Source organism: Lemur catta, chromosome 7, assembly GCF_020740605.2.
Source record: "Lemur catta isolate mLemCat1 chromosome 7, mLemCat1.pri, whole genome shotgun sequence".
Classification (NCBI taxonomy): Eukaryota; Metazoa; Chordata; class Mammalia; order Primates; family Lemuridae; genus Lemur; species Lemur catta.
In genome coordinates, this window is record NC_059134.1 from 42342227 (window position 1) to 42366143 (window position 23917).

The 23917-nt window shown below is 43.3% G+C and overlaps 1 protein-coding gene across 2 annotated transcripts in view; it reads right to left on the reverse strand.

Annotated features, from left to right (window-relative positions):
* Positions 1-1726: 1726 nt before the first annotated feature.
* FAT3 (FAT atypical cadherin 3) overlaps positions 1727-23917 on the reverse strand; it is a 489892-nt gene continuing 467701 nt past the window's right edge. The window contains exons 22-27 of one of the 2 annotated variants that reach the window (XM_045557141.1): positions 12806-12959; positions 10331-10986; positions 6632-6745; positions 4488-4547; positions 3840-3875; positions 2216-3224 (exon numbers count right to left, since the gene is read on the reverse strand). In XM_045557141.1, coding sequence (XP_045413097.1) covers positions 2602-3224; positions 3840-3875; positions 4488-4547; positions 6632-6745; positions 10331-10986; positions 12806-12959 — 1643 coding nt within the window. In that variant the 3' untranslated portion in view covers positions 2216-2601. Of the gene's footprint in view, positions 3225-3839; positions 3876-4487; positions 4548-6631; positions 6746-10330; positions 10987-12805; positions 12960-23917 lie in introns of both variants that reach the window. The other variant, XM_045557142.1, reaches the window with a different exon arrangement.

The following is a 23917-nucleotide window of genomic DNA, read 5'->3' on the forward strand; positions in this document are numbered from 1 at the left end:
TTTAGTGGTGAACAAAGTTAGGTAAGAAGAATATTGGCCAGATGGGCTGGTGTAGTCCTTGTTCAGCTACCGAGTGTCCTCTGTGAGAGCTGCTAGTCCCTTCCCCTCTCTGGGCATGTCTCTTCTTTGATAAAATAAGGATGTTGGACTAGCAAATCAGACCCTTCCAGCTCTTTGAATCAGTGGTCATCTCCACATAGTTCCCTCCTGTCCTGACTGTAAACCATTTCGTAATTTACAGGGTAATCTAATTTTCCTAAAAGTGAAGTGATAAGCGATGTGTTTAAAGGTAATGAACAAAAACATAACACATGCTCGTCTGATATATTTTTAGTTGCAGAGCTATTCTGCAAAAAATCAGGGGAAGATATCCTGAATAAAGAGGTATTTTATATAGGTCAGGGCCAAGGGTGGGTACAATTTTCTTCAGTGACTTCACAACTGCATTAGGATCTATTTATTTCTTCATTACTGTGTCAGTCAGGCACTTTCCCTTGAAGAGATGCTGTGTAAGCAGTAGTGACTCATCAGCATTAATCTAATTCTAATATTTCCTGGGGGAAAGAAATGAATTGTTGGTTTTACTTTGATGGTTTTTATGTCATTGCATTATTAAAAGTGTAGCAGTGATTCTATTCTAGGCCATTAGTTTGTCATTTTTTCTGTGATTCTTGCAAATGTGCTTCTTACATAAGAAAGGTACCAAAGACTTTATTCTTGAAAGCGGCCTTAGTGAAATTAATTTATTTCAAGACCGCAGTGTGGATAATGCCTCCATGAGTAGGTCTAACCAAGAGACAGGAGGAGAAAGGCTGAAAAACCTGGGAAGTGGATCTACTTACTCAGGAAGTTTGGGAATGAAAAGGAATTTTTTTTTTTAACTACAAATGTCCAGAAACACTGACTCCTACAAAGATGTAAGTAGATTAAGCGCAATTGAAACAACTAAAAATTTATCTGAGTGGATGATACGCAGACTGAGGACAGTACGGTTTACACACCAATGCCATATGCCATCAGAAACTGTGGACACAGATTTGCTCATTAAGCAGATAGTGCAAATATGCATTTATTTACCATGGCCACTGCTCCGGTGGCCATAATCTGATTGAAGCAAAAGAGGAAAGTCACTCAACTTGTCAACTTTCAGTTTTGAGGACTGGGTTACTAAATTTCCAGTGGAATGATGCTCCTGTTGATTTTGGAAAGTCATGGCCAAAGAGATGGGAGGAGAACCCTAGGGTGTAATTAAGTATTACACATTTTTCATATAGAGGTCAGTTCTAGAAAATTATAGCAAAATACTGTTTTTAAAAAACACAGTTTTGCTTTCAGTTAATATAAATGGCAGTACCAAAATAAAGTTAACTGAACCGGAGTAAAATATGGCATTCAATGTTTCTCTAACATCATAGAGATCAGAGAAATTGGAAGGTATGCCACGCTCGTTGGCAGGATTTTCAATATGATCTATTTCCTAAAACCTTCACGTTAGCTTTCCTCAAGAGCAGCCTTATTGAGTGCAAGCACTTATTTGTACATAGGCCCAGACACATACACTATTGTAATTTATACACAATAACTAATCTACTTTCTTCTTTTTTTAACGTAATTGTATTTATAATGATGACGCTACCAATTTAGAATAACACACACTTTTTATCTGCATTATCAAGAACTGTGATTATCCAGGCTGAAAACTTTGAAAGTATCATTTTTTCCTTTTCCCTCTGAATTTGTGAATTCTGCTTAAACTTCTAAATATCTCTCATTCTAGAGAACAAGAGAGGAACAAAGGCCAATTTCTGCAGCCATGTGAGAACTGTCATTACGGACAGGAATATTTACCAGAAAACACAAAACTAGATAATCACATTCTTTCTAATGTTCGAACAACATTAACCTCCTCCCTAACCCGCAAAATGGAACCCAAGTAGCTTCTTCATTGATACCTTTCTCAAAGATCATAAAACCCAACTATATTATATTGAATGCTTAACACAAACAAACGAACAGAAATGACTGAGCATACTAAAACATGTTACTCGAACCTAATTTTATAGCTGAAAATTGGGCAGCTTATTAAAAAAAATAGAGTTGATTTTAAAGGCTTTAGCCCATTTTGTTTGTTTAATAATATTTGCTTCTCTTTTCTTTTGCCTAAGAGACTAACTTTTCCAACAATCATTACTACTATTTTCAATTCATTGGCTTAAAATTACATGCAACAACGCTTCTTTGGTTGTTGCCAGTTTTTAATACTGCAAGGACTGATGCTGTAACACCTTCCAGGGCACAATACTGCACAAAGCCATACAAGCTCCACGGCGTAACTCAGTGGGTGAAGTTTTCCCTCTTTGCACTCTTGGCCGGGAACGCAGGCACCGACATCCAGGATTACCGGTCATCTCTCAGAAACAATTTCTGAGCCTTTCGTTTTCACCCAGTTGGAATCAAGCTTGCTTGTGACAGCAGGACCTGTGAAGAAGTTCCATACTTCCTTCTAGTTCCACCAACTACTCTCCATCGAGAGACATGAGCCCAGCCAATCTCCTTCCACTTTTCCGTAACCAACGGGGCAAAGCGCCGGCAATGTGGCCTCTACACCTGCGTCTGGTGCTGAGTCTCCACGAAAGGGACGTGGAGGCTGGTGAGGCTGAGCTCGCCCACGCTCTCGTAGTCACTCATGGCTACTTCGGAATCGTCAAAGCCACAGTTGGCCGACACATCCGAGGACGAGGTGCCTCTGGAATTGTGCAAGGACAGAGACACGCTGTCTGCCGGGCCTGTGGCCTCTGTGCCCTGGTTCATGCTCACGGCAAAAGTACTAAACTCACAGCCAGCAGGTGGGCCCACCAAATCCGTTTCATTGGGGAATGGGTGGGGAGGGAGGTACTGGCTAGGATGGAACTGGGGCCTTCTCCTGCAGTCTGGGCTCAGTGTGCTGGCCAGTGAGACAGGCTGGGAGGGTGGCAGGGCCTCGTATTGGTCTGGAAAGTCTTCTGGCAGAGGAGGAGGCAGTTGGTCCTGACTCAAGAACTCCTCTTCGTGAGGGGGTGGGTATTCACTGTCGATGTCATAGCCACCCAGGTAGTAATCGCTCTCCAACTCCCGCGTACTGCCCTGGTGTGCAGACCCTCCGTCCTGGTTCTCGTAGTTGGGCACCTCCTCTATGTCCGACAGGCGGGCCCCCGGCATCCAGTCAGAGGTGTCCCAGTGATAGGCTGTGAGAAAGAAGCCGTGACAATTATTTTCCTCCAGACTGGAGCTGGGGCAGGGCTGGGAAAGGAGTAGAGAAGGGACCTGACATGCAGTTCTTAGCATCCTACGGACCCTAAGAAGCCAGGGTCATCCGCATGCTTCTTATAAGGGTCTATCGGGGCCAGCCATGCTCTGGCCCACGGAGAACGAGGAAATGGCAATTCTGATGGATGGCACCCAGTTGCTGTAGAGCTTTACATTCAGCCATGCCATGATTTGGCCAGCCAGGGCATGCTAAGGGACAGTTCTAGGACCCCCAAGCCCACCCTGACTCCCTCTTCCTTTCCACGCGCCATTTGCAGAGCTGGGCTGGCAGCATGCTTGCAGAGGGGTATAGCAGCTATACTGTGGACCACAGCGGGCAGGGAGGTGTGCAGGTGAATGGGTGAATTACAAGCACAGGGGATGAGGCTAGGAGAGGAATGCTGGTGGAGCCTTCACATCCAATACTGAGCATACAAGACACCTGGAACATGCAAAATTCAGATCAGGATGGAGGGACAAGGATGGGGTAAGAATGAACTCAGCAGTTCAAAATGCATAAATAAAAAGTTATGCTAGGGTCATGGCACAGTCACCTCGGTTGTAGTTCTGTCCTTGGTCCATGACAGACACTGTTTAAATACAAAGTGAAAAGTAAAACTGACAATCCAAGCCATATGAAGAGAGATAAAAGAACGTTTTAGACAACTTTAAAAAAAAAATGCTCCTAAAGGCCTTTGGGCTATGGCTAAGTTTAGCCTTTTGCATTTCTCCCTATTGTTATTAAGCAAATAAAAAGATAAATCCCATTTATGCCAGGCCCTAATTTTATTAAGGCCCCAATAAAGGTCACCTGATTGAAATAAATATCCAATATTATAGCTTTGAATGATTTCTTAAGCATTCTCAGCTCATAGTAGGTGCTTAATAAATACATGTGGAATGTAAGAATGAATTTAGTATTAATCTAGATTCCAACTCATTGAGTACTCTTCTCTTAGGATTTTATAAAAGGAGTACCCCCATATATTTAAAAAAATAATGAACTAGATTTTTTTTTTTTCAAAATTGTAAAACCAATCCCTAGAGAAAACACTCTATGTCTCATTTGAAACCACCTGTTTACTGCCCCTTGGTGGCCAATTGATTAAAATCACCCCTAGTCCAAAGTAACAAGGAAGCAAAATTTCCAAAAGGATAACTCTTTATAAAAAGAAATGCTATGGAAGAAAAAAAGTAAATACCTTCATTCTCTATAGTGTCAACTACATTGTTGACAAGCTGAATGACAGTCACTATGGATGCTAGTGGTCAGGAAAAGAAGACAGAAGGGAGGGGAAGGACAGCTTCAGGTTAGTTGTGTATTTTAAACACACATTAACTTCTTTTAACAACGGCAACAACAGTGAAGGCGCAGCATGCAAACACCTGAAGCCTCCCCACAATCTGTCCCTTAGGGAATGTGTCAGTGGACACTTTTATCTAGAGAGTCCCGGAGAGTCTTGGAGCAGAACAGAAATGGCAGCAAATCCAGGCCCGGTCCTTCTGGGATTGCTGGGTCATAAATTTGCACCTCATGGCCCACTTAAATCAATCTAGGAAGACAAGTGGCTTATCAAGCTCATGCTAATTTCTCATTAGCAACTCCCAAAGGCTCTCAGAGGAAGACCTCACTATTCCTGGGGATAATTATTTGTTGGTCAGTCATGCTGCTCGGAACCAAATGCCAGTGATAGAGGATAACCTTTGCAGGACTGATGGCTTCATAGTCACATGATGCCACCGATAGTCCAGGACAGTCCAAGGTGCGGCTCCTGCTGGTGAGGTGTAGACAGAAGTCAGCATTTGGCCTTTCAAACAGTTAGAATAGGGCAGGACATCTCTGTGGTCTCTATGGGTTGATGTGGCACCCAATACCACCAGCTTTTGGAGAGGTGATCAGGCTTAAACTGAATTTGATGAAAGTTCCTAACAATACCACTTGCCTTAGTTGGGACCAAACGCAGAATGTTAAGCATGAGAGAGGAAGTGTGTGACTTTAAGGGCACACCCAGCAGAGCCTGTGAGAACAGTCTACCAGGCACCATTGCTGGAGGTGCTGCCCGGAGTCTGGACACTGTATGTCCTTTGGTGCTTCTATACAAAATGCAAACTAGCCACAGACTTTCTTCTGGCTGCCAATGAGGAAAGGAGGGCACACCAAGGGAAACAGATCTGGGGGTACACTCCTGGCCTTCTAAGAACGGTCAGAAAAAATCCACTGTTATCTGGTTTGTTATCCCAGCAGACAGATACAATGAAGCTTCTGCAATTCTCAGGAGGGCCAGGATTTGGGGGTGGGGTGCAGAAAGGAGAGTATTTTACTTCCATGACTGCTTCTGTGGTCTTGGACTTCACTTGCTCCTCTATTTACCTCGGAGGCAAGGACTATGCTATTTTCATTTTATACAAACAAAATGCCCAGCACAGGACTCAGCACACAGGAGAGAGTCAGCAGGGTTTATAGGAAGAATGATTACATAAATTAATAAGCATCCAATTTTTGCCTGTTGGTGATAAATGGGAAAATGACGTAAGCTGCAGACTAAGGTAAGGCTGCCTGTCTATGTGGATGCCTATTTGAAATTGTTCTTCGTTTATCACCATGTGGCAAACACTCACTGTTTTATGACTGTTTTGCTTCCCTGCCCTGCCCTGGGGAGAACCACCCATCCTCCAAAGCTGGTTCCTTGGCTCAGAAAATCCACTCTGGCATTAGAACCCTCTCCATAAGCATGAGTTCACAAGAGGTAGAGGTAGCAGCTTTGGAGTGTCAACGCAGTCTGAGATCTACGAGGAATTGCATGCAACGTTTTGGGTGTATGTGCATTTTTCTAAGGAGCTGCTTCATAGTTTTTAATAAATTCTCCAAAAGCTCATGACCTGAAATGATTATAAGGGGGATTCAACTGAATGAAGATGTCACTGGTTCTGCAGGAAGGCTCTCGTCTCTGAACTAATTTCTCATGAGGGGGAGGGTGGAGATCCAGTGATGAGGGAAGAGATCATTGGTAAAATAAAAAAAGAAAGAAATCACTGTTTGAGGAGTATCAGTTGGGATGATGTAGTTCCATTGTGAAACAACTAAAAAAGAATTCACTCCTACAGGTCCACGGGAACTTCCTCAACCCCTGATGCAGATCCCTGGGCCTGGTCACAGCTCAATGGGGGCTCCTTTGGCAATGACATCCAACAATGGGTCAGTCCCAAAGCTGGTGAACCCGCTCAAAAGCCCACGAACAGGTCAAGAAACAAAGCTGGTCCCATCCCGTCACCTCCCCTAAAACCACTGTCTTCCGGCACAGGAGGCTGAACCCAGCCACTTAGAACCAATCTGATGACTTCTTACCATTGTCGTCGCCAGAATCCGACTGGAAGGAGCTGAGGGACTGGACTTCAGAGTTGCTGCCTTTATTACTGCCAGCAAAGCAGGTCACTTCTCCCGGGTCATCAACCCCTTTGTCTTCTCAGACAGCCACGGAGGAAGCAGAAATGACATCGGTTACCTTTGTGCCTATTCCTAGTCCTGCCCACCCCCTCCCACCTAGTTCACTTCTTGGGGCTCTTCCATTTGCTTAGAGAAAATAATTTAGCTCCACAATAGAAAATTGATTGTGTCACTGGGGGCAAAGGTCTGTCAATCAAGTGATTTACATTATGGATTCAAAACTTTTAACCCCGTAGTAAATGAGCTTCCAAATAGCTGACAGCCAAAAGGAGCTGCTCCCTACTCAAAATGAAACAACTACGTGAAGAGTGAACCAAGGATGAAGCGTCTGCATTGCTCTTTGCCATTCAGGGTTCATTTACATCATTTACATGAACCGATGAGGTGTTGACACCAGGTTAAATGAGATTACTTTTAAAATAGTGGCCTAAATATTTTATGGGCAAGAATGCCATTACATTTATCCTAACTTCCATCTCTGGGGACCGAGTGGCATTTTCAGCTTCGTCTTCTAGAGGGCAGCGTTGTATCATTTTTGGGAATGACAATGTTCTGTGCCCTGTGTCAGGTAGGAGGGCAGTCGACGGTGTGGATGTGCCCTGTCTATGTGCATCCTCCGTCTTTGCTGTATAAAGACAGCCAGAACCACACACACACACACACACACACACACACACACACACACGTACGCACACATTCATGAACACACACTCTCTCCCTCTCCCCGCCAACTCTCCGGGGCTACTTTCTTACTTGATGGACTAAAGGAAGCAATAAAAACAGCCCATATCTTGAGGTTGTCAAGTGCAAAATGAATTAGTTGCCCAGAGATCGTCTCGCCAGCTAACTCTGCCTTGCTTAACAAAGAAGGAAATGTATTCAATAAAACCCAACAATACTTTGGGGGGAAATGTGAATTTTGGCCTGAGGTGGATTCTGGAAATAAAGCTGTCATATCACGAAGTGGGGGGCGGAAATGATCACCAGGAAAAGCTGCAAATCATCATGTAACTTGATGGTACAAAGAGACGCAGACTTGTGATTAAGGGAGCATTTGTTCCTCTTTGTGGCCAAAGAAATCAGTTTCTTCCACAAAGGGTGATGCCAGGAACAGGTATGGTGGCTCCGCGTGGGCTGTCAGGTGCTGAAGCCACAGCAACACAGTGAATTGGATAAACAACTGCTATAAGTGGAGGGAGATGCCAGGGAGAAAGTCACCTCCCAACAGCCACATAGCAGAAAATATGAAGACGTGCCTCGGAAAGCACAAGGTACGCCCAAGCTTAGCCCTGAACACGGGGAGGAAATGACAAATGATCCACCCTGGTGAATGCAGTGCTGTGCATAAAACTCCTTTCCCCACTCTTTCGTTTATTCGAAACCCCCTTTTCTCATTGCTAAATAAAAAAGAGCCTATTAGCTACTGGACTGGCAAGACTATGGTCAAGTCTAACTCTAATAGATAATTTGGGAGGGAATATATTTATGGTTATAACTCAAGGGCAACTACTTAAAATGTGTGTCTATGGAAAGACAGAATCAGCAGATAGTCCGTTGGGGTGGCACTAGAGTAGAAAGATCTCATCCTCAGCCCTCTCCCATCATCAAGAAATCCTCTCCCTCTGATACCCTCGCCCTCCTTCCTGCCAAAGCTCCAGAGGGCAGTGCTGGTAAGAGCACAGGTTTGGAGCCTGATGCACCAGGTTCTAATCCTGACTCCTCCCTTTGCTAGTTACGTGCCCTTAGGTGAGTCATGGTTTTTCCTCCATGAAACGATGGGCTGGTAACAGGGCCCACATGGGACAGCTGTGAGGATTTAAGGAGATGTGGCAACACACAGCAGTGGAGGCTTTACATTTATCTGCTGCCTTTGTTTTCTCACCAAATCTCTTTGTCCTTAACCCTTGCAGTCGGGCTTCTGCCTTGATGGTTCTACTGAGAAACTCTTGAGATCCTAAGAATCTTCTGGGCGTCAGGCTCAGTATCTGTTTTTAGCTTGTGTCTTCCGTGACAGGTTTACAGTACTCCACACTGTTGACCTTACTGACATGGTCTCTTGGCTTCTGCACAGCTGCCCTCTCCACTTTTCCTCCTCTCACTCTGCTGGCGAGTGTTTGTCTCCCTGCCTGGTTCCTCCCCTTCTGCCCACTGCCCACATGTAGACATCTGTAAGCTTCCTTTGGAGGCCTGGTTTGACTGTCTTCTCTCTGCTCTTGCTCCCTCAGTGAGCTCACCCTCCTACAAAGTCAACCATCCTGCATGCAGGTGATGTCCAAACTTTCAGTTCTAGCCTTGACCTCTCTCCTGAAAACAGAGCCAGACATCCCTCAGGTGAATCCTCCACACCAATTGAGCTGCGTCCTCGCCAACAGTATCCTACTGAAATCTTACTCGTGCTTAAAGATACCTGAAGGAATGCCCCTTCCTCCATGCAGACAACCTTTATCTCCTTGGCTGCACATCCTCTCTAGCTCCATTTAAAACCGTGCATCCCTCAGCCCCCAACATACACCACAGAACTGTAACCACAGCCTTCTAGGCTATCTAGGACACCACTGCTGCTGGGATATAAAGCCATTTGGCCTGACAAAGTCATAGAGTACAAACAACAGAGTTTTTCATAGTCTCATCCTGATTGGAGCTAGGTGCAAACAATCACTGTCTCTCACCTAGATGTTCATAGAGGCTACCTAACTGGCTCTCTGCTTTCTTCCCTTTTTGGTCCTGTTCAATCTCTTTCCAAGGATTATCCAGAGCCAGCTTTTAAAAATGTAAATTAAATCATGCCACTCACCTGCTTTAAAACGTGCACTTGTGTTGCTATTAAAATGCATCTGCTATTCTCTGGAGCTCACCAAGCTCCAACTACATCGACCTTCTCTGTGAAATTCTTCAACATGCCAAGCTCTTTCCTACCCCAGGACCTTTGCACCTGCAGCTGTTCCCCGTGCCTAGAATGCTGCTGCATGAGGCCAAAAGGAGAGGGAAACACCACCACCTGGCTGGGACCACGTTTCCTGCCTTATGATTCCCCCCTCTTGATTCATGGACCCTGCATTCCAGCTAAACAGAACAACTTGCTTTTCTTCTGATCATATGGGATCATATACCGGGATGCCTTCCTTTCCCAGACCATTTAACCCATCGTGGTCCAACTCAAATGCCCTTGTTTCCTTCAAGTCTTCACTCTGTCTTGAAATACTCTCCTTTTCCCACTGGCCTTCCAGAACACGCTCCCATGCATGACTTATGTGGCTAGCCTCTTGCATTACCTACCACTAATGGCCTGCTATTGTGAGAAGAGTGGTTTTAGAGTCTGGAAGACGTGAGTTTGAGTACTGACTGCCTCTTACAAGCTGCATGACCTTGATCATGTGATGTTACCCTGTCCAAGCCTCATTTTCCCATCTGTCAATGAGGATAAGAACCAGAGCAATTTTTGGGGCAAGTGTGAACATTCAGGGCCAGCACACGTCACGGGGAATGCTCTGCACAGGCTGCACAGGCGTGTTCTCTCTCCCTCGCCTTAGTCTTGGGCGCTGCAGGTTCCCCGTAAGCATGAGTGCAATAACCCGTGTTGCATTACTACTGCCTACTCACTCTCAGTCCCTGCGTCCCAGCCATTCTTCCGGATGGAGTCGCAGTCGGAGCGGCAGGGTGACACGGCGGGCAGGTTGGGGGCCACGCTGCACACAACCACGCCCCGCCGGGCAGTCAGGATGCGGGGCGACTCGGGGTGAAACGTGGTCATCTCCTGGTGCTCACCCCCCAGCCCGTCCACGATCTTATCCAGGTTGCTCCTGGAGTCGCTCTGGAAGCAGGGCGTGTAGGCCATGGGGCGCACGGGCACCTGCGGCGGGCCCACCTCCTGGTACACGTTGCGGCCGTCCCCGCCGCCGCGCAGGCTGCGGAACGGGAGGCCGTTGCTCTTGGTGAGCAGCGCGGCCGTGGCGGGGTCCTGCACCAGCGTGATGTTGTTGCGCGAGTAGTTCTTGCGGAAGACCTTCTTGCGGAAGACGATGAAGAGGACCACCAGGATGAAGATGACGAAGAGCACCACGGCGATGCCGATGAGCTCCTCCTTGCCCACGTAGGCGTGGCCGGCCTGGATGTTGGGCACCACCACGGGGCGCAGCCCGCAGTACTGGCCCACGAAGCCCGGCGTGCAGTTGCACAGGAAGGAGCCGAACACGTTGACGCAGGAGCCGCCGTTCTCGCACTCCTCCCGCTCGCACTCGTCGATGTCTTCCTCGCACCTTCAGCGACAGAACACACAGAAGCCCCTCCCCAACATCAGGACCTGCGGACACAGGCTTGTGTCCTGCAGCTCGAGAAAAAACGGACATCTTTAAAAGAAAATAAAGCTCCCAGATGGTACAGATGAACAAAAGTGTGTGCATGGGGAGGGGGAGGCACAAGGGAGGCTTAATTTGGGCATTTCTGTGCCCACTGTAGCCCCAGCCATCATCTTGGGTTAAGGGGTCCCTCCTGACCCATTGTCTCCCAGGTCCTCTTCCCCTACCCACGTTGGGGGAAGGAAGAGACTGTAGCGGGAAAGAAGACGAGTAGAAAGAGAATGAACAGCACATGCTACTGAAGAGGTGCTGGTCTCCAAATCCTCGGCGCCATGCACTTCAGAATTTCAAATTGTGCAGTTTTAGAAAGGACATACAATACGTATCTCTCACGTTATAGAAAATACTCTCCCCTCCCCCAAACAGGAACTGGTGCTGGTCGTAAGATCCCAAAGCAAATCTACTAGTGTTTCTGCAGTGAAACATATGGATATTCACACCAAATGAGAGAAATAAAGACTAGAAAGAGCCTCAGAGCAGTTTTGAACAGGTTTTGCCACCAAATTAGTTTGCCACTAACATACTCCAAACCCTTTTAGTTCTCAGAGCTTTTGGGATTGTAGGATTGCAGACAAAGAGCTGTGAACCTATATACCCATTATAGGGTTTCCCCAGAGGGGAAGTGAGGGGCTGTAGCAGGTAGGTGGGTGAGTGGAGGGCTATGCATATCTTCCAGATTCTCTGTTTATGTTAAAGGCTTATAATACTGTAGATTATCAGGAAAAAATGACTAAAGCATTCTAATGAAAAATAATTGAATCATTTTTATTCCCTTTAAAGCAATCCATGGCTCACTCTGAGTATAATTATAAGGCAAGCATCTAAGTCTTATTCTTTCCTTGAGAACATAGACCTTTTCTTCCTCACTTTTCTCTGTTTCAGCAATTGTTCTGATATGTTCATTTAAAAGGCCCAGTCACCTATATTTTTGGTAATCCGCCTTTTAAAATGTAGTCGAACGTCCCTAATTTGAACAGATTGGGGCCAGGTCAGCCGGAAATTAGTCAGAATCACAGAGTATTTAAAAATAAATGCTGCTTTATTACTTTAAATTACATCCAGCAATTCAAAGTCAGCTAAGTATTTCCTGGTAAAGTCCTTGGGAGATTTTCTCTAATGAATACATAAGACTGATCTGTAATTAGAATATCACTTGCTTGAGATTATATATATACTTCTAAAACGATCAAGGATGGTTGAAAGTGGCATTTTACTAAGAATTTAAAACATTCTCTTTCCATTCAGCAAACACTTTAATTTCAATCATTTCTTGGGGGAAAAAAAGGTTTGCAAAGGAATGATGAGTTTTAGTTTCTGAGAATGATCATAAAACGCTAGGCAGTAGAGTCCAGTTAATGGATTCTGGGGAAATGGGTAGTGTCTGCCTCAGAATTATACTGGATATATAATATTTGGTGGCATAGATGACTATCTTGAAAAGACTTATTTTCATATAGAATACACAGTCATTATATAAAGTTTTGAAGATATAGAGAAGCATAAAGTAAAAAATATAAATTACCCATAATCCCACTACCCAGAGATAATCCCTATTAACATTTCAGTCACTTGTAAGCACTCTTTATATGTATAGTAAAGGTATTAATCCTTTGCTTGTCCTTTTAGTGGTAAACATTGTATCCCAGTCAGTTGTTTACTGGTTTGTTTTCTTAGCAACAGGTAGCAGTGTACAGAAAGACTATTGCACAATCTCACTTACGTGACTCCTGTGAGCCCAGCTTTACAATTGCAGATGAAAGTGTTTCCTACTGGGTCGCAGGATCCTCCGTTCCTGCAGGGGTTTGGGAAGCAGGCTGTGATCTCGGATTCACAGTTTCTCCCCGTGAACTGTGTGAGACAGGTACACTGATAGCCTGGGGAAACAGAGGACCTCATGAGCCACAGATGCCACTGGTAAAGCTCAAAGTGCTTGGACTCAGCCCTAACACGTCCTCCTAATTCCTTGTTGAACTGTATTTTAGGCAGGGCCCAAATTCCAAAGATGAAAAGCAAACTGGTTATCTGGAACACATCTTGACACAAAAATGCCAAGTTACAGTTTGGATTCTCTGCTAGACCACAAAAATTCACCTAATTAACCACATACACGAATGCTAGCGAGAACTGCAAGAGAAACCCAAGCGACAGATTCCAAGAACGAAGACCAAGTTGGGAAGGAAGATGCTTTTTCCACCAAGCTACTGCTTGGATGGATGTTTCCAGATAGGAGTAGTTTACCATTGGTACCAAGCTACCTCCTTTCCGGAGCCCCTCTCCTACCTCCCATGCCCTTTCTCCTTAGCCAAGAACTGAAATCCACACCCAAAAAGGAGTCAAGGGAGGGTAGGTAAGATGAGGATATTTGTCAATCAAAGGAACCTCAGATTGGTATATACGCAGGGTAATGAAAGAATTACAGCCTTCACCCAACTCTTCTATTTGGATCCTGATTTTTGCATCTTTTTTACTTTCTCTACTCATGAACCCATCATGCAGAAATAGGTAGTGAGAAGCCCACTATAGAGAATATTAAATACCAGATGAGGTAATATTCTAAGAGGAAACAGCATTATCTACCTCTCAGAGATGGAAAGGATGAATAAATTAGGGTATTATTTTTGCCCTACTTTTTAAAAAATACCTAAGATTTGATTTTTAGTTAAAGTTATATATGTTCATAATAAAGAGGCAGATAGTTGTACAAGTTTTATTTTGTACAATAGCAGCCCCCCTTCCATTTACACTTCCTCAGAAGTAACCTGGACACCCCTTTTAGTATTTCCTTCCAGGGTATTTTGCTATATTGTGATTATTTTAGTTTTAGGCATTTTCTTTTGCCTTTCCACTATGCCCTTTATTTCAAAGTGTCAGCTCCATATGAACATGGGAACACTCTTCTGATGCCCCTGCCTCCCAATATGTAATATGGTAATTTTGGTTAAATCAATAATCAGTGTTTGCATTATTATGACTATAAAATGCTCTTTGCGGCCAAGCCATGTAGTGAACTATGATAATATTTCTATTTTCATGTACAACTTTTTGTTTTCCCTGGACTGAAAAACATGCCCTGTGTTTTGGCTTGCTCATTTCTGACTATATGTTAATTCAGCTCCAAACTCTTCAACAACTAGGTTTCTTGGCGTTTAGTTGCATCTGGTGCCCTGTGTTTTCATCCCCTGAGAAGTCTCTCCTGTGGCCTTCTGACTGGCTCCACCTGAATAGCTGTCCTCTCACCCTGCTTTCCTGCTTTCTTGTGTTGGATCTCATGTTTCCTGTATCATCTATCTTCCTTTTTCTTGGTTTACCCTCTCATTTCATTAGAACACATTCTACAGTAGTTTCCTGAAAAAGGGTTTGTTTATAGGAGATGAATTTGTGAGAACCTGCATAATGGAACATGTCTTTACTCCACCCTGACATCTCTCTGACAGGTAGGTTGTGTAAGGAATTCTAAACAATCCCCTCCATGTTACTTGGAGAAATCCAAAGTCATTTGGGCTTCTGAAGTTTGTACGTGACCTGGGTTTTTTTTCCTAACATGTTGGAGGATCTTGTTTTTGCCCCCAATTTTCTGAAATTTTATAAGGATGTACTTTAGTGTGGGTTTATTTTCAACCAATACTGGGTACTCAGTGGGCCCTTGCAATCTGGAAATTCTTGTTCTTTAACTTTGGGAAAATTTATTATTTCATTGGTTATTTTCTTCCTTTTTTTTCTCTGTTCTGTTTTTATGGAAATTTTATTGTTTGGGTCTTAGATATCTTGGATCTTCCTCTTATTTTAGTTTTCTCTCTTATATTACACCTCTGTGGAGGTTTGCTTTTACTTTCTGAAAGAGTGTCTCATCTTCTGAGATTTTCATTGAGATTTTCATTTATGTTGTCATTTTCCAAGGACTTTTTTGTTTGCTGTTTTTTTTTTTTTTTTTTTTTTTTTAAACACAGCATCCTGCTCCTGTGTTGTGGTTACAATATCTTATCTCTCTGAGGATACTAATAATATTTCATGAAGTTTTCTCCCTGCATAGTTTCTTCCAAGTTGCTTTTCTGTTTCTTTGCTTTGGTCTCTGTGATATTTAATTTTATGTGTTAACATGACTAGGCTATTGGTGCCTAGTTACTTGGTCAAACACTAGTATAGATGTTTCTGTGAAGGTATTTGTGGATGTAATTAAAATTTCTAATCAGTCAACTTTAAATAAAGCATATTATTCTCCATAATGTGGGTGGGCCTTATCTATTCAGTTCAAGCCCTTAGGAAGGAGGAATTCTGCCTCAAAACTGCAACACAAAGGAAATCTTGCCTGAGTTTCCAGCTGCTGGTCTTCTCTGCAGATTTTGAATTCAGGACCACAAAATCAACTCTTTTTTTTTTTTTTTGAGACAGAGTCTCACTTTGTTGTCCGGGCTAGAGTGAGTGCCATGGCGTCAGCCCAGCTCACAGCAACCTCAAACTCCTGGGCTTAAGCGATCCTACTGCCTCAGCCTCCCGAGTAGCTGGGACTATAGGCATGCGCCACCATGCCCGGCTAATTTTTTATATATATATATATATATATTTTTTTTTTTAGTTGTCCAGATAATTTATTTCTATTTTTAGTAGAGATGGGGTCTCGCTCAGGCTGGTCTTGAACTTCTGACCTCGAGCGATCCACCTGCCTCGGCCTCCCAGAGGGCTAGGATTACAGGCGTGAGCCACCACGCCTGGCCCACAAAATCAACTCTTACGTGAATTTTCAACTTGCCAGCCCCCATTATCACATGAGTCAGTTCTTTGAAATCAATCTCTCTCCATTTCCATATATATACATTCACACACCCATACGCACACACACACATATGCACACATATATATACAGTCCCTGACTTATGATGGCTTGACTTAGGATTTTTTGACTTTATGATGGTACAAAAGCAATATGCATTTAGTAGAAACTAAGTACTCACACAATCATTCTGTTTTTCACTTTCAGTACACTATTCAATAAATTACACAAAATACTCAACACTTTACAGGTTGAGCATCCCAAATCTGAAAATCCAAAACTTTTTGGGTACTGATATGACACTCAAAGGAAATGCTCACTGGAGCATTCTGGATTTCAGGTTTTTGGATTTGAGGTGCTCGACCAATAAGTATATTCCAACATCTCAAAAAAAATGATATCCAAAATACTTCTGGTCCTAAGGATTTCTAGATAGGAGATCCTCAACGTGTAATATAAAATATGCTTGTATTAGTTGATTTTGCCCCAAAGTAGGCTAATGTAAGTGTTCCAAGCACATTTAAGGTAGGCTGGGCTAAGCTATGATGTTCAGTAGGTTAAATGTATTAAATGTATTTTTCACTTAGGGTATTTTCAGCTTACAATGGGTTTATTGGGATGTAACCTCATCATAAGTTGAGGAGCATCTAAATATATCTCCTGTTGGTTCTGTTTCTCTGGAGAACCCCAATACATTATCTTCCAAGTTAGAGGGTTTCCTTGCTTTTTGGTAATCCTTGCTTATCAGCTCATATTGGGAGTGGGGCGCTAGAAAACTAGAGATCTGATGGGAAGCTCTGAGCATGAGTGGTGTTCATCAGCTATGAAACGGAGACAGTACCTCCGGGATGGTCAAATTCCCTAGTAGTGACTCTTATCACCTGCTCAGAGGGAGGGTGGAGACATGGTTCTAACACTGGGGGGCTGGGTGGTGGAGGAGGAGGGGTGGTTGTGGTTCTCAGTGTCCAACGAGCACATCAAATATACTTTTATCCCCTGAGCAGTGGAGCGGCAGGCACACTCCAGTCCTGAGACCAGGGTGAGCTGTGCCTGGCTGTGCAGAGGGAAGGTGGGAATTCAGGTTGGGTTCTGACTGCCTCTTAAACAGACTTTTATTTTAATGATTCTTATTTTAAACCCTTTTCCCCACCCACCTGCCCTTCAGAAGTGACTGATGCCTCTAATTCCTGAGTCTTTGGGGATTTAGTCCCGAGATTTCCCTTCTACCAGTTAGAATTCAGTTCTCTTAGAACTTCTCTTCTCTCTTTCTTACCACTTGTCCCTCTGTCTCCCACCTCCAGACTTGTGCTGCTGTTGCCTCCCCTCCCGTTCTCCTCACTTCTATGAGCACATGACTTAATAAAAATATCTTTAATTCTGTGGTAGTGGGGTCGTGACAGTAAGTGGCCACTGTTACCCTGAAGTGGCCAGTGAGGTCTTCCTCATTTATAAGATCTTTGTATTAATAAATACCACAAAGAACCACCCTCACTCTTACTTGAAGGGCTCTTGGGCTAATTTCCGTTTCCCAAGTGGTCAGTGACTGATACTGGATATAAGATAATTTCAAATGTGTACAATGACATAGCGTATTTTTTCATGTATGTTTTACTGAATCCACATTATAGAAAACTCCCAGGTAGAGGAAGACATTATGATTGTGTGTGTGTGTGTGTGTTTGTAGGTTCAGACATGGAAAGTCTCATCTTCAAGAGACAGGTGCAGGAGGCAAGAGACAAATCTGTACATTTCCAAGAGAAAGGAACTGCGTGGCCCCAGCCTTCTGGGGACCAAGAAACACAGGGGCTCAGAGGCTAAGGCTCAGAGAGAGACACACACATACAGGGGAAAAATTGCTCTTTAATGCAGTGACCATGAAAGGCCAGGGAGCTCCTAAGGAAAGGCCACTGTTGATGCCAACTGTGCCCACAGAAGGCCAGCCTGAGGGCTGTGGGCAGGAGGCATAGTAGTCTGAGGTATGCTTGCTTCAAATCTTGCTGACTTTTAATTTTTTCCAATTTGGGTTATGTTTTCCAATTTGGAAAGTTGCTCGCTATAATGAAATTGCTGAATGCAGCTAGGATTGGAAAAAATGCTTCCTTGTGTCACCTGGTAGGATAGTCTATCATTTAGAGAAAGAATAACCTGTGAGTATGAATTAAATTCTTTTTTAGCCTAAAGGGAGGCATGGGACAACACAGTACAGGACTCTAAAAGCACATCAGTGATGAGGAGGGATGTCAGGCAGGGGAGTCTGAGGCAAGGTGGGTAAACTCAGGTAAAACTCCTCCCTCTCCAGCTCCTATCTGGCAAGCCTCTGACAATTCCTTAAATAAAACTGCATCAGAAGCAGCTGGGGGAAGGAGGATCAAGGAGGGGCTGTCCAGAAGTCAGAAACATTTGAATTGTGATCAATACTGGATTCTAACTCGGGGCATGGGACTGATTTTTGATCTGATAGCAGGGAAGCAATTTGATGTTTCTGTGCCTGGAAAATCAGAATTTAAAATGAGACACTACCTCTAGTGCACTATCTTATACACATTTCCTTCTGAATTTTGTCATTTTCATTTTCTTTCTTGTTTCTTTTAGCTTTCTCAGGTTGAATCATGAAATCATTTTCATTTTCTTTTGTAGAGTACCCAGTATTACTTGATGAAGCAGCCAGCGTGACTGAGTGAGCTTTCCGCACTGACTGAGTGCCGAAGTCACAGGCAGAGGTGTGCCGGAGCCAGCCCAGCCAGGGTGGCGAGATGACGGTCCAATATTCAGAAATTTGCAGGCCAGTTATTAAACTGGTGGTGGTCTGACATCAGCATGGTGGGAGTCTTTATACCACAGAAATCAGCAAGGACTACAAATCTCTTTTATTTTTAGAGAGTTGGCTTACCAGCACACCCCTGGAGAGGGACTATGGCAGGCACGGGGATACAAAGACAGAAAAACACTATCTACAAGCATTTCATAGATGAGGAAACTGAGGTACAGAGATGTTGATTACCTTTTTATGGTCACAAAGCTGGTATGGATTTGAATCCAGGCAGTCTGGCTTGCTCCTGAGTCCTGAACTGTTCAGTATTGTTCTGAACTGTGTTTCTTTTCTTTCTTTTTTTCTTAGAGACAGGGTCTCTCTGTTATCTGGTCTGGAGTGCGATGGGCTCATCATAGCTTACTGCAGCCTCTAACTCCTGGGCTCAAGCAACCCTCCCACCTAAGCCTCCTGCATAGCTGGGACTACAGGCAGGTGTTGCTACGCCTGGCTAATTAGAAAAAAAAAATTTTTTTATAGAGACAAGTTTTCACTATGTCGCCTAAGCTGGTCTCAAACTCCTGGCCTCAAGCAATCCTCCTACCTCGGCCTCCCACAGTGCTGGGCTTACAGATGTGGGTCACCACGCCTGGCCCTGAGCTGTATTTTTAACAGCCACGCTTCATTCCACGATTTAGATTTCTCTGTTTATCAAAAAGAGAAGCAAACTGTATAGAATCTGCTCTTATGATCTCAAACCCATGGGGCAAAGAAGGCTGAGGCCCTTTGGAAGAAATCTTCTTTTTAGAACTTTAAATTTGAAGGAGTTTCTACATTAACAATTGGATTTAAAAAAAGTGGTCAGATTAGTTTTTTTTTAAAATAAAAGAAGAGTAATATCTATTGTTCAGCCTCTGTGAAAGGCTTATTTATCAAAATTGACCTGTTTTCACAAAGTATTATTTATGATCTCATTATCCTGTCATGGACCATATTATTAATAATTTTTATAACATCAATAAGTCTGCCATAATGATACTAAGTGATCTAATGCTTCAGTGTTTTTTAAAATCACTTTCATTCTGTGAAGAATCACAATAATCCTATGAAAGAAGAAGAGGTCCTATTAACATCCCAACTCCATGGGGTGCTGGAGAGGTTGAGCAGAGGTTAAACAGCTTGTTCAAGGACATATAACTAGTTAAATGATTGAGTCTGAACTTGAATCCAGGCTTTCTGATTCTCAAAACTTTCTACAAGACTGTATTGGCATTAGAACTTGTCATTGAGGCTGAGTGCGGTGGCTCACACCTGTAAGCCCAGCACTTTTGGAGGCTGAGGCAGAAGGACTGCTTGAGTCCAGGAGTTTGAGACCAGCCTGGGCAACACAGCAAGACCCTATCTCTACAAAAAAATAAAAAAATTAGTCAGGTGTGTTGGAATGTCCCAGCTACTTAGGAGGCTGAGGTGGGAGGATACTTGAGCCCAGGAGTTCAAGGTTACAGTCAGCTATGATTATGCCACTACATTGTAGCCTGGGCAACAGAACAAGATCCTATCACCCTTGTCACTGAGCCTGAGTTCATTACTTGCTAGGAATAAGAAAGAAGAGCTTATAGATACTTCCCATGGTTCTCCAAGAAGCAGATGAGATATAGTAAGATGGACAGTATCAGACACCTGCTTCTGGGAGCCAAATAATCATTGAATAATAAAGATAATAGCATAACAAAATCTCTACGCTTCCCAAGCATTACCATATGTTGCTATAAAACACACATAAAAGGAACGGAATTCCAAGACATATCCAGGCATTATTTGATCACAAATAATATTTAACACTTTTGTAATTGTAGAAGAGAGATAAAATTCAGTGGATAAACTCCAAGTGTTATTAAAAAGAGTAGATTTTTCTTCCTTTTTGGGGAGAGAATGTCAAATAAAGAAATCAATTAACAAGAACAATAGCTTATTATATGGTAGGAAAATGTCTAAGAACTTTCTACACATTATATCTCATTTAATTCTTACAACAACCCTATGCCATAAGTACTGCTGTTATACTTACTTTACGCATGAGGAAACTGAAGCTTAAATAACATGGCTATCCCACGTTACACAGCCAATGAGTTGCAGATGCACTTTATACCAGTTCTCAGATTTTAAAGAGGAAATGGTCCTAGTAGTGTTGAGATATACGTACAAAGAAAAAGTTTCTTTCCCCACAAATCCTGGTAAAACGAGGAGTGTACTTTTAAGCCTTGCATCAAAGCTGTGTTCCTGTTTGCAATCCTTTTAGTGATAGCAGATGCAGATGGTATTGAAATCTGTACCCAGACAAATGTAAAATGCCTCCTCCTTTCCTGCTCAAAGAAGAACATTGCAAAACCTATTAAATGCAAAAATTGAAATGGTATGAGCAATTATAGCATGAATTTGGGCTGTGTAGGCAAATAATCAAGATAATTCCTATCTTACTCCTTTGGCTTAGTAGTCATTTTCTGACCTGATTCATCCAGGTAATGGCCTCAACTCTGCCCTGCTCGCCAGTCTAGGTGAACATCATTCTGATAGGGTTTGGCTGTCTTTGATAAGGAAACATCTGCCTGCCGCACAAAGGTGGAAATAATGACAAACGTGCACCTAGCACTTGGGATCTGAAGTTGGCATCAACCTCTATGCTTACTGAATTACGGATTTCATTTAGAAACCCCAAGAACTTGGACGATTTAGGAAGGCAGCTATGATGTGGTGGGGAGGCCCTGGGTACAAGTATAAGTACTGGCCGTTATCCACCAGCTGGGTGTGATCACGGCCTGACCTCTAGAAACCTTGTTTTTATTTAATAAGTGAGACTCACTAATACCCACTTCATAGGGAATAATAAGGTTTCCAGATTCATAAACCACAATGTAGCACACAAACATTAGGTGCTTTATTGTCGTAATTACTGTAATTACTATAGATTCTGAAATCAGCTTCATCTCTGTATTGCTCACAAGCCAAACAAGTGAAAGTCACGGGAGTCTGTTAGGCTGAAGAGCGGGAAACATCCATGTGAATCTCATTAGTGTGAGAGAGCTGGCGGATGCATTACCAGGTGAGATGCTAATCGCACACGAGGATGAGCTCAGCGGCAGATCTTGGGCTCTGCCATTTCGACTCTTAGTCGCTGACTTTTTTCTTTCACCAAGCAGGGTACATTCTATGCCTTTAGGCCTTGTAAAATAAAAGCCTTTGAAGGTGAGACCTTTTCCCTGGGAAAGCTGGCTCAGGTTCCATATATTGTATATTGGGCCAAGCCTCTAATATTTTCGTTGAGGATCTGGAAATCTTTAATGTGTTAACAACATTAAGCACACAGTAAATTCTCACCTTCTAGTATGTATGTTCTTTTGTGTCTGCACATAACCTACTTTATGGTTTTGAGTTTTTCTATCCGTGCCTATAATTATTAATGCTGTTACCATGAGGTTTTTCGAAGGTACCAAAAAAAAAAAAAAAAAAAAAAAGATTAACTCAGTATTTAGAATAAACACCCAGAAAAAAAATTTTTTTTTCCATAAGCTGCAAAGCTCAGCTAAATCATGCCCTTGGTATATTTACTGTGAGTCCAGCTTCTCCTTTCTCCGTGCCCCTGTGCTCGACGGGCCAAGCGGTGTGGAGCACATACGGGAACCCTGTTCAATTCCCTGAAACCAGCTGTGAGGGGAGGGAGGCCACTTAAGTGGCATCCATTGGTCACAGAGACAGACAGCAATAGGACCCAGAATTCAACACAGAGCTAAGCACAAAACAGGCACTTAAAGTCTGATGGACTGAATTTATCTAAATCCTTATAAGTTAAAGACATAAAATACTCCAGAAAATATGACCCAAAGTAGCTCTGGGAAATTTGTTGCTGAAAACACTCCTATGCCCAACTATTTGCAGCATCCAAGAACTTGTTGTTTCATGCAATTTGATAGGCAGAAAACTCACAATTATGCAGAGGGAGGGGGTAGACACTGTTACTCTTATCTTTGAAGGGGAGCTCAGGGTAACCCAAAACTCCTGACTGGGGCACAAAACTCCATCTTTATACTAAATTTTAAAAGATGCAGGCTGTGCATCTGACTTCCAATTTCTGAATGTCCTCTATCTTTTCACCTTTCTTGGAATTCAATGACTTGCCTTCCCGCAAATACAGAGTTGTTGGGATTCCCAAATGTCAGTGGTTCTCAAACTCTGATGTGCATAGATCTGCCTTGTTAAAAACAGATGCCTGAATACCATCCTTATAGATTCTGATTCTCTATGTTTGAGGGGTTTCTCCCCCTCGAACTTTCCACTGTTAAATTTTCTTGGCAGTAGGCTCAGGAATTTGCATGTATGAGTCAGTGACCGAGCAGAAAGTTCCTCTGATATGGACAGCAAATGATGGAGGCAAGTAAATAGATTCTTCCTTTCCATTAACAATCAAGAGACTCTTCTAGAACAAGGTCTCATTTTAACAAGGTCCTCAGGTGATGCTGATGTATCTCAAAGTTTGAGAACCACTATGTACAATATGAGAAAAAAGGAACTTGAAGTTCCCCAGGTGGGCAGTTCAGAGACATGGAGAGAATCAGTATATCACCTAGGGATCTTGTTAAATTACAGATTTGGATTTAGTGGGTTTGGGGTAGGATCCGAGTTGCTGCCTTTCTAACCCAGTGTTGCTGATGCTGCTGGCCACTGGAATACACTTTGAGTAGCAAGGTTAAGAGCACAGGCTGAGTTAGGGGGGAGTCCCACAAACCTGGATCGAATCCTGGCTTCAGCACTTTACTAGCTGTGTGATACCAGGCTAGTTACTTAGCCTCACTGGCCCGTTTCTTTATCTGTAAAATGGAGGTGGGCAGGTGAGAGGGAAGAATAGTACTGATCCCAGAGTATTGTGGTGAGAATTAAGTGTCCCAGTGCATGAGCACTTGCAAGGTAAGCACACAGTAAGAGTCTAACAAACAGTAGCTCTTACCGTTAAAAATTTCCCCAAGTTGCCATTCCAGGAGTTAGGCTTCTGGTCTCATGCAAAACTGTCTGAATGACTATTTCTTGCATGGTGACTGCCTGGCTTGCTGCATTGCTTCACCAGATTATAACTTAGCCTCAAATATGTTTTCCGTTAATGGGCTGGAGCTGCGCACAACAAAGCATGGAGGATTGAGCACTCCTTATTCAGACTGTGGGTGCTTACTGGGTGATCCCTGCCAGTTGGGTTTGGAAATGCAGGGGTCACAGTGGGACCTGGCCATGGCTTCTCCACAGTGGTTGCTATTTCCAGTTCATGTCTA